Here is a 16,527-nt window from a genome sequence, read left to right on the forward strand (position 1 = left end):
AAAATCCCCAAAGGGACACTTCTCTGAATGGCTTGATATACCAGCAAACTTAGGCAAACAGACTGAAGATGGTTTTTGGACTGGTGGCAGAGAAGTTCCGAGGATGGTAAGTCTGGATATTGCTTTTATGCCCTACATATGAGAGAAGCATACTTGCAACGTACAGTGTATCTTAGGTAGTAAAAGGCTTTAGTACACTGGCCGGATGTCAGAATGCTCTTGGCAAGGAATCCCTTATGTTAAGAATACTGCAACAGTAGAATATGGCCATCAATGGTTGCCTGGGCCAGAAGGGAGTCCCTACAATGATCTTGGGGGATTCCCTCAATCTTCAGAAGTTCCATGAATATTAGTGGAAAAGCATAGAGGAACATTCCTGCCCAAAGAAAAGCAAATCATACAGGTGCATTCCTGCCCAAAGAAAATAACAGTCTTCCAGGCTTTCTTGCACATAGTCCTGTAACAGACGCTTGCTCACTGATTGTTCAGAGAGGAAGCAAAAAGGTCTATTAAGGAACTCTCCCACAGACAGATCAAGTCTTGGAAGACCACCTTGATCTAGTTTCCATTTCAGGGGGCCTGTCCTGGTCTTGCTCAGTTGTCTGCCACACAATTTTGCTCTAACGAAATGTAGGATGCCTGTAGAGTGAGACTGTGCTGTGAAGCTATATCCCAAAGCTAACATGGCTAGTCTGCAAAAAGGGCATTACTTGTTTCCCCCTTGCTTGTTGGTGTATCACATGACTGTGGTATTGTCTAAAACCACTTGGAGGATTCAAGGACCAAAGATTGTTCAGAGTTATCTGCTTTGATCAGGGCAAGCATCTCCTAGATATGTAAGTACTTGCGTCTGTCCTTGGTATCTTACACCCTATCATCTCTCCTGAAACTGCTCCCCAAAGTCCAAAATATCTGTACTGATTGCTTTGGAGTCATGAGGGAGAAGGGGAGACCTGGATTTAAGGATATCTGCTGTCTTCACCAAGAGAGCAGAGTGCCTTCTGACAAATCTCAAGGCTGGGATTTGAAAAGAAAGGATGTTGATGCTGGGACCAAACAGATTTTAGATATTACTGTACCTTTCTCATGTGGAGTCTCTCCAGGGCCATCATGGGAATCAGATGCCATGAGACCCAAAACCCATAGGGATTACCTCACAGTGATTGACATCACTACAGGAAAACATTAAAAATAGATCTAAAGATCTATTTTTTTTCCCTGTGGAAGAAGCGCTCTTTAAACTGAGGTGTCTGACATCCCAGGAACACAACCGTGAAAGAAACCATACAAACTTGGGTGTTCTCTTGTAATCCCATGTTGTGCAAGAGATCTCTTATTCAAGGGAGAGAGTCATAACGCTTTGAAAAAGACTATGCAAAGATAAGCAAGTTGTCTAAATATTGGGGGGGGGGTAAAAAAGTAGATAGCCTGCAACTGGAGCTAGACCCACTGAAGATTCGGTGCAGTGGAGAGTTGAAAGGGTAAGGTATAGAACTGAATGTGATCCAGACACAAAACTTATCTGAAGTCAGGATGAATAGGGGCTGTGGAGAACAGGTGGAAACAAGTCTGATCGGGGGGGGGGGGATGACCCCCTGGAAATGAGGAATTTCCTCCCACTGCCATCTGCAACCTTGATGAATGATTTTCCAAACCCATTTGTCTGAATCAATCTGTTGCCAAACATAAAAAAGGAGAGTCAGACCTTCTGGAAGAAAAAAAATGGTCCAAAGTGGGAAGGAATCACAAAGATTTAAACAGTCAGACCTAACTCTCTCTGGTTTTGGAAGGTTTGAGACTTGCTTGCAACTCCCTTGCCATTTCTTTTTAAATGTTTATCTGAATTTGTTGAGATTTCTTAATCTGTTTTTGTCAAAACTGGATGAGATTCCCTGGATCAGCTTGGCCCTTTCATCACAATTTTAATCACCTCTGAAGCAGAGGGGCCAAATACAATCTCTACCCAAGGGAGAATAAAATCTCATTTTTATTACTTGGTAGGTTCTGAGAAGGCAGCCATACAAATCTTAAAACAGTACTAAAGGCCACAGCCTTGTAGTATCAAATGAGTTGCACACAAAGCAAGGAGTAGTGACCTGTGCAATGTTGCAGTAGATTTTTTTCCTCACAAGAAACTGGAGATAAATTCCTTGTACTGTCAAGATTTCAGAAAAAAAAAACAACATATCCGCCTGCCAAACTCTGAAAATAAAAACTGCAGAAGTAAACATTTTTTGCCCCATACCCATCAATTTTCACATCTTTATCAAAGTGTAGAATTGGAATTAGGCAAGTGCTTAACAGCAGTGGGATCACCTAAAACTATACCTGCTGCGTCAGGTTTGGGAATAGTATAGTTTAAACGACTGAGGAACTTCATACATCCTAGTTGCCTTTTTAGATATATAAAAAGTTGGTTATAATCTCTGAAACTTAGTTCTGTCCAACTAGAACCTCTACTTACTACACTGTCTAGATGTTTATCAGTTATCTCCTTTGTTACTGAAACTGGGAAAGAAAAGGGGTACATGTACTGGCTAACTCAAATTAATATGCACAGGCCACCTTAGCATAATGGATTAATTCTCAGAGTAACTATCCTTGTGAAAAAAAAAACAGAGGAGGAGAAACGGTAGATAGTGCATGAAACTCAGATGCCCTTCTGGCAAAAGTAAAGGCCACCAGGAACAGAGTCTTCCAAGACAGGATTTTCAGAGAGACCATGGCCACAGGTCCAAAGGGCAGTCTAGTGAGAACTTGCAAAAGTAATCAGAAATCCTAAGGTAGGACAGGGTCTTGTACAAGTGGCTTGAATAGAAAGGTACCTTTCAAGATAGTCAGAAAGTTTTCAAAGCTGCAACTGGTACATAATCCATGTCAATACAAAAACCAGAGACGGTAGCCAACTGGACTTTAAATAGTTGAGTAACAGACTGGAATACAAAAGGTCTGCCAGGAATAAACAGCATCTAAGGGTACAGCAAAAGTTTTTAGACCCTTGAAGGAAGCCCAAAGGGAAAATTCTTTTCCATTTACTTGCATACTTCGTCCTACCTGGTAGGTTTCTGGGAGGGCAAGAATGTGAATAACCCTATGGGAAAGCAATCTCTGACTATCAGAACTGGAGGAATGAAGAAATAAATTTAAGGGATTGAAGGTTCAGGTGAGGCTGGCTGAAAGGATGAGATATCAGACCCAGAAAAGGAGTGTATCGTCTGTCCAACTGCCACACAGAATCTACAGTTTAGACCCGGAATGAGGTCCAGAACCCAGGGAAGGCAGACATTTCCCTTTCTGTGACCGCCACTTAACACTCATCTGTCAAAAAGGGGCTATGAGGATTACAGTCACTGACAGGCTGCCTTCTGAAGAAGCCATCAACGGGGCTTGGGGGGGGTGTGCATATAGCAGGCCTGAGGACGAAGCATACAGATCATCCCTCAGGTGGGATCAAAACAAAACATTTCTGCATTTGGTGTTGGTAGGGGAAGCAAACAGATCACAGCAGGGATGGCCCCAGTGGTTGAATACAGCTGTCACTATCGCCAAGTGAAGAGACCACTCAGGAGGCAGGAGTATGCTCCTGCTTAAGCTGTCTGCCAAAATGCTAGATTTCCCCTCAGTGTGCTTTTCTATCAGAATCTGTTGAGGGCATTGCCAGATCCTCAGCTTCTCACAGTGGACATGAATGGGGATCCTCCTTGTTTATGTAACATCACTGCTGTGCTGGAGATACTGGAAGGTCTAACATTAGGATTGTTCACTTCCAAAACACTGATGTGAAGATTAACCTCTGACTGAGACCAGGGAACCCTAGAGAGACCCCCCCCCCCATGAAATGTGGTGCTGGCAAATGTTGGTCAGATGAATGGGAAAAATCCATCTGTTGAATGAGAATAGACCAAACTGCTAGGGTCCTCTGAAGAAAATGAACGTCAAATCTTAAGGGCTCTAGACAAATGGACACCACCATCTAGCTAAGACTTAGAAGTGAGGAAGCAGGAGGCCTCGGAGATTGTTGGATGATGAATCTGGAGCAATATTAACCTAAAGAGTGGTAACTTTACAATTTGGTTGACCATATCCAGATGGCAACTGATAAAAAGCAGTATCTGCACCACTTCCAAGCTGGACTTGTCACAGTTTACTGTTATGGCCAATTACCGGCAATTGGGGCAAAATGGCTTTAAGGACATCTGTGGAAGCCAGTCATCTAGGTATAGGAAGAACTGAAGTCCCTGCAACCTGAACCAGGTTACCTGCACTGTCACATCTGGTGAATACCCAGACAGCCATGGTGAAACCATAGGGCAATGCTCGGAACTGGTAGTAACTGGCCCCCAACTAAAAGCACAGGCATTCCCTGGAATGTCTTGCTATCTTTGTGTGACAGTAGACATCCTTGAGGTCTTCCAAATGCATCCAATTGTCCTTCCTCAGCAATGGGAGAATGGACTGCAGTGGCCATCCAGAATTTGGTTTGACATAGTGATTCAATTTGCCGAGTTCCAAAATGGTTCTGAGGTCCTTGAAATTCTTCAATGCCAAAGAAAAACAAGTAGAGCTGGAATTCGCTTCGGTCTGGTAGAACCTTTTGGATGACACGTTTGAGAAGCAACTTCTTTATCTCAGTCACTGCTTCCCTTCACTGACAGGGTGGAATGTCATGAAGGGGATCTTAATGTTCACTTTGGGGTGAATAAAAGAATGGTATAACCTCTGGATATGACTCAACACCCAAGCATCTGAAGTGATGGTCTCCCAAACTTTGGAGTAGAGAGAAAAGCATCCCAGAATTTCTCCAGAGAGAAGCAGCCAGGTAGCCCCTCAGATGCTACAAGAGGCAGTGGAAGCCTCGACTCTGCAGACCACCTATATCCCAAACACAAAGTCCATTAAAGTTACTTCCCAGCCCTGGGGAAGCGGTCATGCCTGAAAAACATTGATTTACATTAAAAAAAAAAATAAATAAAAGCTTCCTTTCCCCTTCTGGGGATCTGCGTAGGCATGCGCAGTACATCAGAACTGCCACAGATACCAGACAGCTGCGGAAGGGCAGCAAAGAGGCATTATACAATGCCATTATTTAAGAAAAGTAATTATTTCTTTTCTTAAATAATGTCATAGTATAATAGCAATAACCCACTTCTGGGTGTGGGTAATGTGGGATTTACCCACGGATGTCTGTTTGGTCCCTCGGGCTTCGCCCTTGGGACCAAACCACGCCAACCGTGGGTAAATCCCACATTACCCACACCCAGGCGTGGGTTATTGCTATAGAGATTACCCAAATCACTCTGCTTATTTAATCGGGAGCGTCAAACATTCCTGAGGAAAAGAACGCATGGCTAATTAGTATTAGCTACCCCACATACTGCTAAATTGGCATGTGGCTTACCAGTCAATCCACACCCACTGCGGTAAGGCCCTGTGAGGAAAAAAAACTCTAGATATACAGCCGTTTCTGAAACTGAAGGGCTTACCATAATATAGAAACTTTCCATAAAGCTTACGTATTGTGGCAAGCCTTTCCCATTCCTAGGAAGTATCACAAGGAAACTATTTAGATTAGGACAGGGTGGAGGTACTCTGCAGGAAGTAATCAGAGTGCTAGACCTAAACCACAGAGTTAAGTTTTTTTTTTTTTAGAGACTGAACAGCAGAGCTGGTTTAAACAGAAGCATAATCCATTCAATCCAAAAATTACTAAAGACATCAGTTGACAGAGACTCATTCCATTCCTACCAATGTTCATGCTTGCTTAATATTAAATAGACTTGTGCAACTCCCAACAAAATTAAATTTACTCTGCATAAAGACTACTTTCTTAATACAGTCTTACTCAATATAAATGTGTATCAAAAACTTGGACATATAAACAAACAGAAGCTCCCCAAGCAAGCATATTGGTATGCATGACTGAATCTGCCCTATCACCAAGCCTAGCACCCAGAGTTCCTCTTTACTGTACATTAAGTGTTACAAGTGAAATGAGTACGTAATTTTATGTACTGTGTAAACAAAATCCGAAGTACAGAAATACCAATTAGATGATGCAACCGACATAGCACAATTCTGCTCAGTAAACTCACATTCCAAGCAGCCACACAATATTAAGCCATTTAAAATGGCAGCAGCACCACTGTTCAAACTAGAACTGGTCAAAATAGGTCACACTCTGTGTTGTCAAAGTATCAATTCCCCAACATATCTAGCAAAAAAAAAAAAAAAACGTGCACTAACTTCAAACAGCTCCTTACACGGGGATATAAAAGTATGCACCCTGATAAGCATCTAGGCGGATTTTTTGTTTTGTATAGAAGGTCCTAGAATAGAAGGGCGGTAGTACACAAAACTGATCTGAACTATCAGCTGAAATCCATTTTGCATACACAGCACCCAAGTCAGACAGCCAATGACTGCACCTTTTACTAAAAGGGTATGGCTAGAAACACAAAGCGATCCTTTTAATTCAATACCATTTCCAAGTGAAGGATATAAAAGTAAACAAAGGTCCTACTGACTGCCCCCCAGATGGCTTTAAAGGTGTAGATAAGCTTGCTTAAACACATATAATTTATCAGAAAAGCAACAGTTTTTAAAAGCTTGAACCAGTTTTGAGATGACAAGAATCCTATGGGAGGGGATACTTTCACTAGTGAGAGATGCTTGCAAGTGAAGAAACCCAAGTGCAATAACTTTGGTACTAGGACACTGCTGCCACTGTTTGAGCAATGACCCATGAAGTTGCACCTAATTTTTTTTTACACTGCCTCTTTATGCAGGATACACAATTCCAAACATGCAAGCACCTTGAAAAGATGCAAAGCAAAGCTTTCTCTAAGCCATAACATTTATCACAGTTTCAAAAACTGACTCAAATCTGAACTTGGTTTGCAACACTAACATCCACTGTATGGCTACAGCAGCCAACAGGCTTGCATTTACCTCAACTGAAGGCTATAAATGTAGAGAAATTACCACACACAATGCCAGGAATACTGCTTTAACACATCTATTTTGTGCCAAACAATTCAATTTCAAACTAATAAATCTGAACTCGGTTTGCAACAGTAACATCCACTGTATGGCTACAGCAGTTAACGGGCATGCATTTACCTCCAGCAAAGGCCATAAATGTAGAGAAATTACCACACACAATGCCAGGAATGCTGCTTTAACACATTTATTTTGTGCCAAACAATTGAGGAAAGTTACAGTTTTACTCCACATGTAATAGTAACTGCAGTCTCAAATATGAACCCCTATGAGGTAGAGACCTTGCAAACACTCAGACTGCAGCTGGGTCAGGCAACAAGGCATTAACAGCACAGCAGGAAAAGAAAAAAATATTTATAATAAAAATGGACACTTTCTTTGGCACAGAGTTTCTGAAAAAATAAATTAGGAGTAACCTCCTTTCTAGCTGAGTTCTCTCCAGTAGCATCTCAGCCAGCTGCATAAACATTCTTTCAGTCAGACGAAAAGAAAAATAAAGCATTATATCCAAAAAGAAACTGCAGCTCCTTAATTTTTAAATGTCTAAGCCTCAAGTACCAAAAAAGATTCCGTGAATTGTGATTTTAAAAACCTCTACCTAGAGTACTCTCCCTTAAGTGCAAATTAAAAAGTGCAACAAATTATTAAAACTATATACACGAGCTCAGCCACCAGTTACCCAGCTGTTTATGTCTATTAATCTGACACTTTAGTTAAGATACAAGATATGCACTGATACATATTTTTTATGCTTGCAAACATTTTAATTTACAACAGCAGCACTGTTCTCAAAAATATTAGCAGCCCCAGACATAAAAAGGGGATATGTTAAAAGCTGCCAGAAGGTGAAAAATGGTCTCATACTTATCGTTTGATATCACTGACTAAAACCGTTTTAAGAGTGTAAAAAGAATCTGTAAAAACTTTCCGCGTAAAATTCTGAATATGATTGTTAAATTAAGAGCAAGTGCTCTTCTGTTGAGTAAAATACACCAACTGAACACTAAAAGTTTATGTAGTTCAGATGGGGAGGGAAAGGGGAAGGGGGTTAACCAAAAGGCACTGTATTTTCAGAGTTTCTCTTTTTTTTTTGCAAAACATGGAATTGCAATGATACCTGCAGGCTTCCATAAGTATGCAAGGAATGTGTAAAAAAGAAAAATCTATATTTAAAAAAAATGTAGCAAACCTCTGCTTAAAGACCTTCTGACCTCTGGCTTTTCTCATCTTCACTGTTCAGGGTGGGGGTGGGGGGTCTTGTGAGGAAGTCTGGGAACTGCAAGCTGGCAATGGGGCTTATAGGCTTATAAACACCACCCAACAATTTACTAAGTGAAGGTGTTTGACAAATCTACCTCTCCCCAAAAAAGAAAAAAAAATAAAGCTGCATGTATATGTACAAACATACACACACATACGCCAAGTGCAATACAGTGAATCTCCTTTTCCCCAGCCTCAACTGCCTGTTCCCAGTCTGGAGCTGGCGCTGTCTTCTCAACGCTTAGCAGCTATGAATGTCATTCTTCATACACTGAGGTGCGCACACTGTCAGTCTTAACTGGAGTCTCTGTTTTTTTGGTTACGCATCAAAGGCCTGTGATGGCGTAGAATCTCCATAGAATGTTGCCAGTGCCAACAGGAGCGGCAGTAATACTTGAAGCATACCTGCAGAAAGATTTAAACATCACATTAAACAAAAATGCAAACATTTTCAGTCTGAAAAAATTACAACACTAATCAAATAATCAATTAGAGCCTCAACCCAAATACTGGTTCACAGTTCACAATATTACATTTAACTGCGTAACAAAACTGATCTGAAGATCAAAGCTACATATGCATTCCTCCATCAACTGGTGTTTGAGCAATACTGGCAATAATTTGACCACATATGCTGATTTAGGAAAAAGGCCACAAAACTGGATTTGTGTGAGGTATTCACCCTAGAGCTGTGCAAGATATACTGCACAGGTAAAACTGGTGAAAGCATTAGTAAAAGAACGAAGAACAGTAACTACAATCGGTCTCTAATACACTTTTTATACACACCTCTACCTACGTACCCCAAAATATCAGGGAGACTTACAGGGTGGGTAGCTGTACTATCAGTGACCTCTCCTTGAAGGTCTAATACAGAATTTTATACAACTGTACTTTTCTTCAGGGAATGTCACCTACAGTTCAGTCTTTACATTTACTTAGCATTTAGAACAGGATAATATCTCTTGGAACACGAAAGGTCAGCATATGCCTTATAGAGGGTCATGTCAAAACCTGCCCTAATTCTAGACAGAGTTACTAGCTTGCAGTGTTTTGTGAAAATACAGAGAGCAGTGAGTAGCAGCTTCTATGTTCTACGAGGAGGCAAACCTCAAATATGCTGCGGAGGTGGCTGTTGCACTTACAGAATGAGCTTTAAAACGGTCTCTCATTTTGCTCTACTTAAAGCAAAATGCAATACAACAGGCCAATAACTGGGACTAGGTATGCTTGGTGACAAGCAAGCTATGTTTAAAGATGGAGTTGATTTCTATTTCTGAAAGAGCGAGTTCTGATTTATCTGAACAGACCGAACATCTGAAGTCTTAAAATGTTCCCTAGTATGTTGGTGGTCTGAATACAAAGAAATACAGTGATGCTAGTACTACCCTTGCTACGACAGGAAGGCTAGTCTTCAGGAACATGTGAAACGCAATGTAATGAGGTTTGCATATTGCTTGTAGCTCTTATTTTCTGCAACGAGGTAAGAGGTACAACAGGTACAAGAAAGATTTACATGAAATAAATTTAACAGAAATGGAATCTGTTGCTTCAGAGTTAAACCAACAATTAAGGTCCCATGTGGTGGAATCTGTCTTCCAAAATGCCTTAAGTGTAGGTCCATCTATACAGAACTCGACAGATTAATTGCTATTTCAGGCAAAACTGTGATGCAAGCTAGAACAGTAACATGATGCTCTTCAGAGGAATAAGCAAGATTTAAAGTTTAAAAAAATCCCCAAAACTTGGTACTGGATAGTTCACAGGATCTACATCTATCAATATATTCTGTATATGAAGTTTTTCTCCTTAGTCCTTCAACGAAAATGGGCCACAACCCAGATGGACAATGTAGTAAACAAAAATTCACTACTAAAAGGTCTCTTCCTATCAATGCAGGACTTCCCCAGTGGTTGGTTTCTACCTCTATGAAAGTGTGGGATATCTGCACAGAACAAAATTACTGGAAAAAAAATCCAAGCAAACTTTTTTGGCTTGTCTCCTACATTGGTCAAGGCCTGCCCCCTCCTCTGACTGCCCTACAGACCAGTCCCTTTCCCAGGGCAAGTGTCCTTCACCAGATTCATTCCAATAGGCGAGTCAAGCAAACAAATGTGGAAACCAATTTGCATATTAAGGAACTGGAGCATTTACTTTAAGTCTTACCCTCCAAGCTGCTGGTATGCCATAGGCTTTCGCAATGCAGACTCTCGTGTGTGTGTGTGACAGGATCAAGTGAGCCTGTCCCCTTGTGCAAGGAAACCCCTCAATGCAATGCCTTACTCCAGCTAAAACAAGAAGCCAGTGGGGTAAATCTCACTACTCCTCCCCTGGGCAACCACCATCAGGGCATGAACTGCTAACAGAACTGTCACCTAGGTCACAAGTACTAGCACTCATTCAATGGCACTAACTATCCATTCCTCAAAGATAATGGGTTCAGAGATTTAATGCTGGGATGATGGACTCTGACCTGCTGTTAACAATGTAATCCCTTCCTTATGGGATTAGCCACAGTGAAAGAATACACAAGTTGCATTAGAGAACCATCACTGTATTGGTTAGGCTGGGACAAGCAAAACTGTTCTACCCTATTTTACTTTAAGACTTTTTGAATCATGGGGATATAAAGACATCAGATCCAGATTCTTCAGAATGAAATGCATCCATTTTCTATACCATCTCAAGTCTTGTCAGAACAAAACAGAAAAACAGTTGAGGAGCAGCAAAGAACTCCACCTTGCTATACAGCCACAAGGACTTGCAACTAGACATCTGTCTGGAAGGAGTAAGGGGCAAAAGATACAGTCTCCCAAGAAAAAGGTTGTAAGGAAACAAGCAGCAGGCGCAAAAGGAGACCAGTCATTTTTTCTAAAACAAACTTAAGGTCCCAGAAAGGAGAGAGAGGCTTCCTGGGAGGCCTAATGTGAAGGATGCCTTTAAGAAACTGTTTGGCCTCAAATCTAGAGGCTAAAAGAGGAGTCAGACAAGCAGAGATAGCTGACAGGTGGGCCTTAAAAGACTATACCAACCCAACATCGAGCATTTCACACAAAATTTGAACCATAGGAACATCCACAGTAACTGCATCCATGTTACAAGAAAGACACCAAACAGAAAAGCTCTTCCATTTGGATAAGTAATATTTCCTAGTACTGGGTTGTTTCCTGGCTTCTTACAGGACCCAAAGTGTCTTCAGAAAAAAGGTGTCTGTAGGGAATCAAAACTGCATCAACCCACAATACCACTTGAAGAGTGGACAGATGGGGATGGGTGAAAGCACCCTTGTCTTGTATGAGTAGGTCAACCATGTGAGGAAACTTGAGGATTGCCATTGGAAAGATGCATAAGAGGGGAACCAATACTGTCGAGGCCAAAAGGGAGTCACCAGAAAGATATTGGAAGGATCCTGTTTTATCCTGAACAAGACTTTTGGAATGAGAGGAAGAGGAGAAACATCACTTTCCAAGAAAAAGAGAGAGGGCGTCCACCTTCCAAGCCAGACGGGCACAAAATAGAAGAAGTTGCCTATTCAGAGGAGAGGCAAAAAGATCTACTTGAGTACCTCACTGGTGGACAATGTCCAGAAACAACTCCCTGTGAAACATCCACTCATGGGATTGTTTTATGGACCTGCTCAGAGAATCTGCCACTATGTTCTGATCTGAGAGAATATAAACTGCCTGAAAAATCACCTGATACTGGATAGCCAGGTGGCAAACACGAAGGGCTAATCTGCATAGGAAACAAGACCTTGTCCACCCTTGCTTGACATACCACATCACTATGGAATTGTCTGAGAATCTTTAGGTGCCCTGGAAGAAAAAGTAAATGAAGAGCCTGCAGAACTCTCATCTCTGACACTAATGTGGTCTTGCTTTTGTCAAAGCGACCAAAGGCCCTGCACCTTCAGCAGGCTGAGGGAGGCCCCCATCCCACGTCTGAGGTATCTGTGAAAAGTTCCTTAGTGGGGAATGCAGGTTGAAAAGGAAACCCTAGGCTCTGGGATAACTGATGAATCCACCACTGAACTTGAAGCCTGAGGCAGGTAAGTAGACGGACTAAAAAAATCTAAAGGATGAGAATGCGGAAGCCAAACTGACTTTAGAAATACCTGAGTTTTCTCATGTGGAACTTGGCTACAAGGAGCATAGGAATGGCAGAAACCATGTAACCCAGAGTCCTCAGAAATCCTCTGGCTGTTACTGAAGCCAGAGGAAGAAGAGATTGAAAGAAAGCAATGAGAGCTAATGCCTTGGGAGGAGGCAGTGATGCCAGCACTGGAACAGTCTGGATCCTGCATCTCAGAAAAACATGATCCAGACGAGTCAGGAATTACTTCTGTAAATGTACAATAAACCCCAGGGTTTTGCAAGACAGAAATGGTAAAGTCTAGATGCTGAAGTAAGACCTCTTGTGATGAGGCCTGAATAATCAGGTCATCCAGTTAGGGAAAGACATGCATCCCCCCTTAGCCTGCAAAGAGCAACTGCAGGAGCGAGGCATTTGGTGAAGACCCTTGGGGCATTAGACAGGTCAAAGGGCAAAGCAGAGAACTGAAAATGTCAGTAAGCAGAGAAACGTAAAAACTCCCTGAAAAGGAGATGAATAGGAATGTGAAGATAAGCATCCCTGAGATGCAGGGAAACTAGAAAAGCCTGAGGAAGACTCAATGGAAACAAGGTTTGAAAGGACAACATCGGAAAGGAAGGGACCTTCAAAAAGGTGTTTGAGAGCGATCCAGAATGGGTCTCCAGGTGCCTTCTTACCTGGGGACTATCATCCTGGAATTAAACCCCCTTACCCCTCTGAGGAGTTGGAACTTCCTGAATAGTTCCCTGAGCAAACATGTCTTGAAGTATCTCTGGGGAAAAAGGGCAGTTGTTCCTGAAGAGACTGAGGAATGCCCAAAAAAGGGGAAGAGATTTCCAAACCATGTAAATAACCCTGGGAAATTATTGAAAGAACCCAGGAGTCTTGGGTAATCTTTAGCCCGATAGGAAGGGACAGAGAAAGACGTAGAGAAAAAGGAATGTGACTGAGAACAGGACAAAGAAGGTCAGACAGCACCTGGCTTGTCAAGAAAAGGGAAGCTTCTGAGTAGGAGATGGGGTAGCCTTAGCAGGGTGAGCACTTTCACCACCCTTTTTACTGTTGGGGACAAAGCGAGTGTCTACAGACAAAAAAGCAGGATTATTAGGATAATTCCTTTGAAGCTTGGGCTTGGGGGAACAAAAATATGCTTCAACTCCTGCAAAGTCTTGACCTTTCCTTGCAGGGACTTAAACTCCAGAGCAGCAGCACCAAAAAAAAAATGCTTATACAGAGAAGCACCATTCAGCTTAGCCTTGATATCAGGTAAAGGCTGAATTTTGAACAAGGAATACCTCAAAACAGATCCAAAAGCAACAGCCCAAGAGAAGCATCAGCTGCATCATAGCTACATTTAATAGAATGGCAAGCTACTTGGGAGGACATCCCTAGCAAGGGAATAGCAGAAGCCTTCCCCTCCGAATCAGGGAGATAAGAAATAGCCCAACAGGCTTGAGGGAGAAGAGCCCAAACATATCTAGCCATGTGTCTTGACAGCTGACAGCTAAAGGTAGGACAGCAGACGTACACACCTTTTCACACAGCCTTCTCCATGGTTCTGCTATCCTTATCAGATGGAAGCAACTTAGCAGAATGCAACAATTTGGAGGGCTTACCAGAAGCAACTGACACCCAAGGGACACTTATAAGAAACTTGCAGTTCTCAGGCACTTTATAAAACCCATCAGTTTTTTTTTGGAAACAGGGTTGGGAATCAGGAGCCTGAGAAGCAGTGGAAAAAGCATCCAGCAAGGCAGCAAGAGCAGGAGGAACAGCAGAGGGCCTAGGAGACTATCTGTAGAAGCTTGTTGTACCCTCTTCTGAATATCAGACAAGCACAGTCCCATTTGAAAAATTCCATTAACCTGGAAATAGCATCACAAAATGATATCTCCTCAAAAGGAGAGTCAGGAATGATGGACTTTTTCCTCAGAACCACAGTCAAGTGGCAAAGAAATCTGGGAGGAATAAGTAAGGGTCTCATCAGAATCAGCAGTGACCGCCTCAGAAGAATCCTACTCCCTGGGTCTCAAGTGGGGTAAGACCAAGGAGGAGCAGAAAAAGAAACATCTTGTAGAGGCTTAACAGCCATAAGGATATTAAACAGGCCTTGAAGCAAAATGTTGCCATTCACTCTGAGGTTCTTTTGGAGCATGCGAAATGTGTTTACTTTTTGCATCGTTTTAAGTGGGATGTCTGTCTTAAGTTTTGAAGGTGCTGAAGGTGCTGAGCCCTGACAACACTCAATGGTAGTTGGACCCTCTTTCCTCACTAAAATTTGAGGAGCATCCATATGCCTTTCTGTAATAACCAGCCACAGTTCCCACTATACATCCGAAGAAGACATCTGCAAAACCTCCATGGGTGGGAGGTTGCTATAATGGCTAAGGTGTTTACCTTACAGACACAAGGTGCAGGGTTGGACTTTTACATGGGGTAATTGGCAAAGCTAAAAACTGCCCACAAGGGCAACTTAGTCTAGTACTTGACTATGGACATGTGTGGCATCAGATCCATGCCGCCCTCCAAAGTGGTCGCAGCAGAGGAATCAGAAAAAGAAACCTGAGTATTCTCTGGGCTTTTACCAGCCATGAAAGATGTCTGGTGGAGGTGGTACAGCCAAAGAATCAGACTGAACTTTCTTGGCCTTTTTCTTCATGGACAGCTTTCCCTTGGGCCAGGAAAATCTATAATCAACAGTTTAAGTAATTGGTTCCGTCAGCAAATGACAAGGGAAGAAAGACTCTGCAACGTTTTAGGGATGAAAGCTTGACAAATCTAGCAAGCTTTATAGGTTCATAGGTTGGTACTAGGCTATCGACCCTAGGGCCTATACAAGACTAGCCAGAATAGTCTGGATATTTCTTCCCACTATTTACTTCCCTGGACTCCTGTCTAGCAGGAAGACTGACGTGATTCCCTGGGATGAATTTCCTATCTCCCATCCAATCGTCAATGTTCCTTTTGAAGAGGGCCAAGGAGGCGGAGGCGCTCTGCTTGACATGTATAGGCAAGTCTATTCCAGAGTATGGGGAGTCTCTGGGTCAGGAACATATCCCTCCAGCATGTTTTGTACATTGTGATAAGGTTTAGATCCCTGGAGCGTGTGGCTCTGATGGATTGGGATTTCTTTAAATGGAACATATCCAATAGCTCAGGGTTTGACATGGCCTTGTATGTTAAGTGGAGATTGCCTCTGAGTAGACGATATGCCACAGAGTACAGCTGGAGTTTTTTTAGACTGTCAGCATACGGCATCTGCTTTAGGCCTATGATTCTTTTAGTGAGGTATTTCTGCGGCCTTTCCAGCTGTTGCAGATGACTTGTGAGGTACATATGAAATGGGGTGTTGTACTCTTATAATGGGTCTAATGGTCATGGGAAGCGCCTAAACAGGACAAATACTGCGCGTGGCCATCTTTATGGGGATGGTCTCCCGCACTGGTATTTCCCCTTTCTGGACAACATGAAACCCAACAACCAGAAAACAAGGCAAAACTAAGATAAGAAAAAAAAAACAGGTCATTTATCTGAAAGTGTCAGAAACCAGCAGATAAATTAGCATTCAGACAGACCACTGAAGCTGGAGTATAGACTGGTGGCAAAGTTCTGAGGATGGTACATCTGGACATCCTCCTTTATGCTTCACGCAAGAACCATACATGTGACATATGGTGTACCCATTACAACCTAAAAGCTTCTGTATACTGAAAACCCACCAAGCAGAGGCAACTAAGAGTGGCCTAATGGTTAAGATGTTTGCCTTACAAACACAAGGTACAGGGTTTGAATCTCACAGGGGATAATTGGCTAGGCTTAAAATGGCTCACAAGGGCAGTTATCCTAGTACTAATCTATGAACCTATGAACTACACCGTCCAAATTACAAGCTCCCAGGGAAGCTTTAACAACTTCAAAAAATCACTTGGTATTGTAGAGTGGCATATGGTATTTTGTGTGGCCTTTTTTCATATTAAAGTTCTTATTTTAGTTTGTTACATCTTATTACTGTGTTATTCGAAATACTTTTTAATCTGCTACCTCTACAGTGCAGAGTGGATTTTGTATAGTCTGGATGTTGGGTTACCCTTGGCAGGGGATCCCTATTGTAAAGAACTCTGAAACAGTGACATGGAAGGACATCTAGAAAGACTTGGTATCCCATGCTTATTGACA

The 16,527-nt window shown here is 42.2% G+C and overlaps 1 protein-coding gene across 2 annotated transcripts in view; it reads right to left on the reverse strand.

Moving 5' to 3' along the window:
* Window positions 1-7,170: 7,170 nt before the first annotated feature.
* Window positions 7,171-16,527, reverse strand: part of CPEB1 (cytoplasmic polyadenylation element binding protein 1) — a 2,007,200-nt gene continuing 1,997,843 nt past the window's right edge. For both annotated transcript variants that reach the window (XM_044077812.1, XM_044077811.1), the window contains exon 11: window positions 7,171-8,664. In XM_044077812.1, coding sequence (XP_043933747.1) covers window positions 8,554-8,664 — 111 coding nt within the window. In that variant the 3' untranslated portion in view covers window positions 7,171-8,553. The remainder of the gene's footprint in view (window positions 8,665-16,527) is intronic.

This window comes from Protopterus annectens, chromosome 7.part0 (assembly GCF_019279795.1).
Source record: "Protopterus annectens isolate FY-2018-M chromosome 7.part0, PAN1.0, whole genome shotgun sequence".
Classification (NCBI taxonomy): Eukaryota; Metazoa; Chordata; order Ceratodontiformes; family Protopteridae; genus Protopterus; species Protopterus annectens.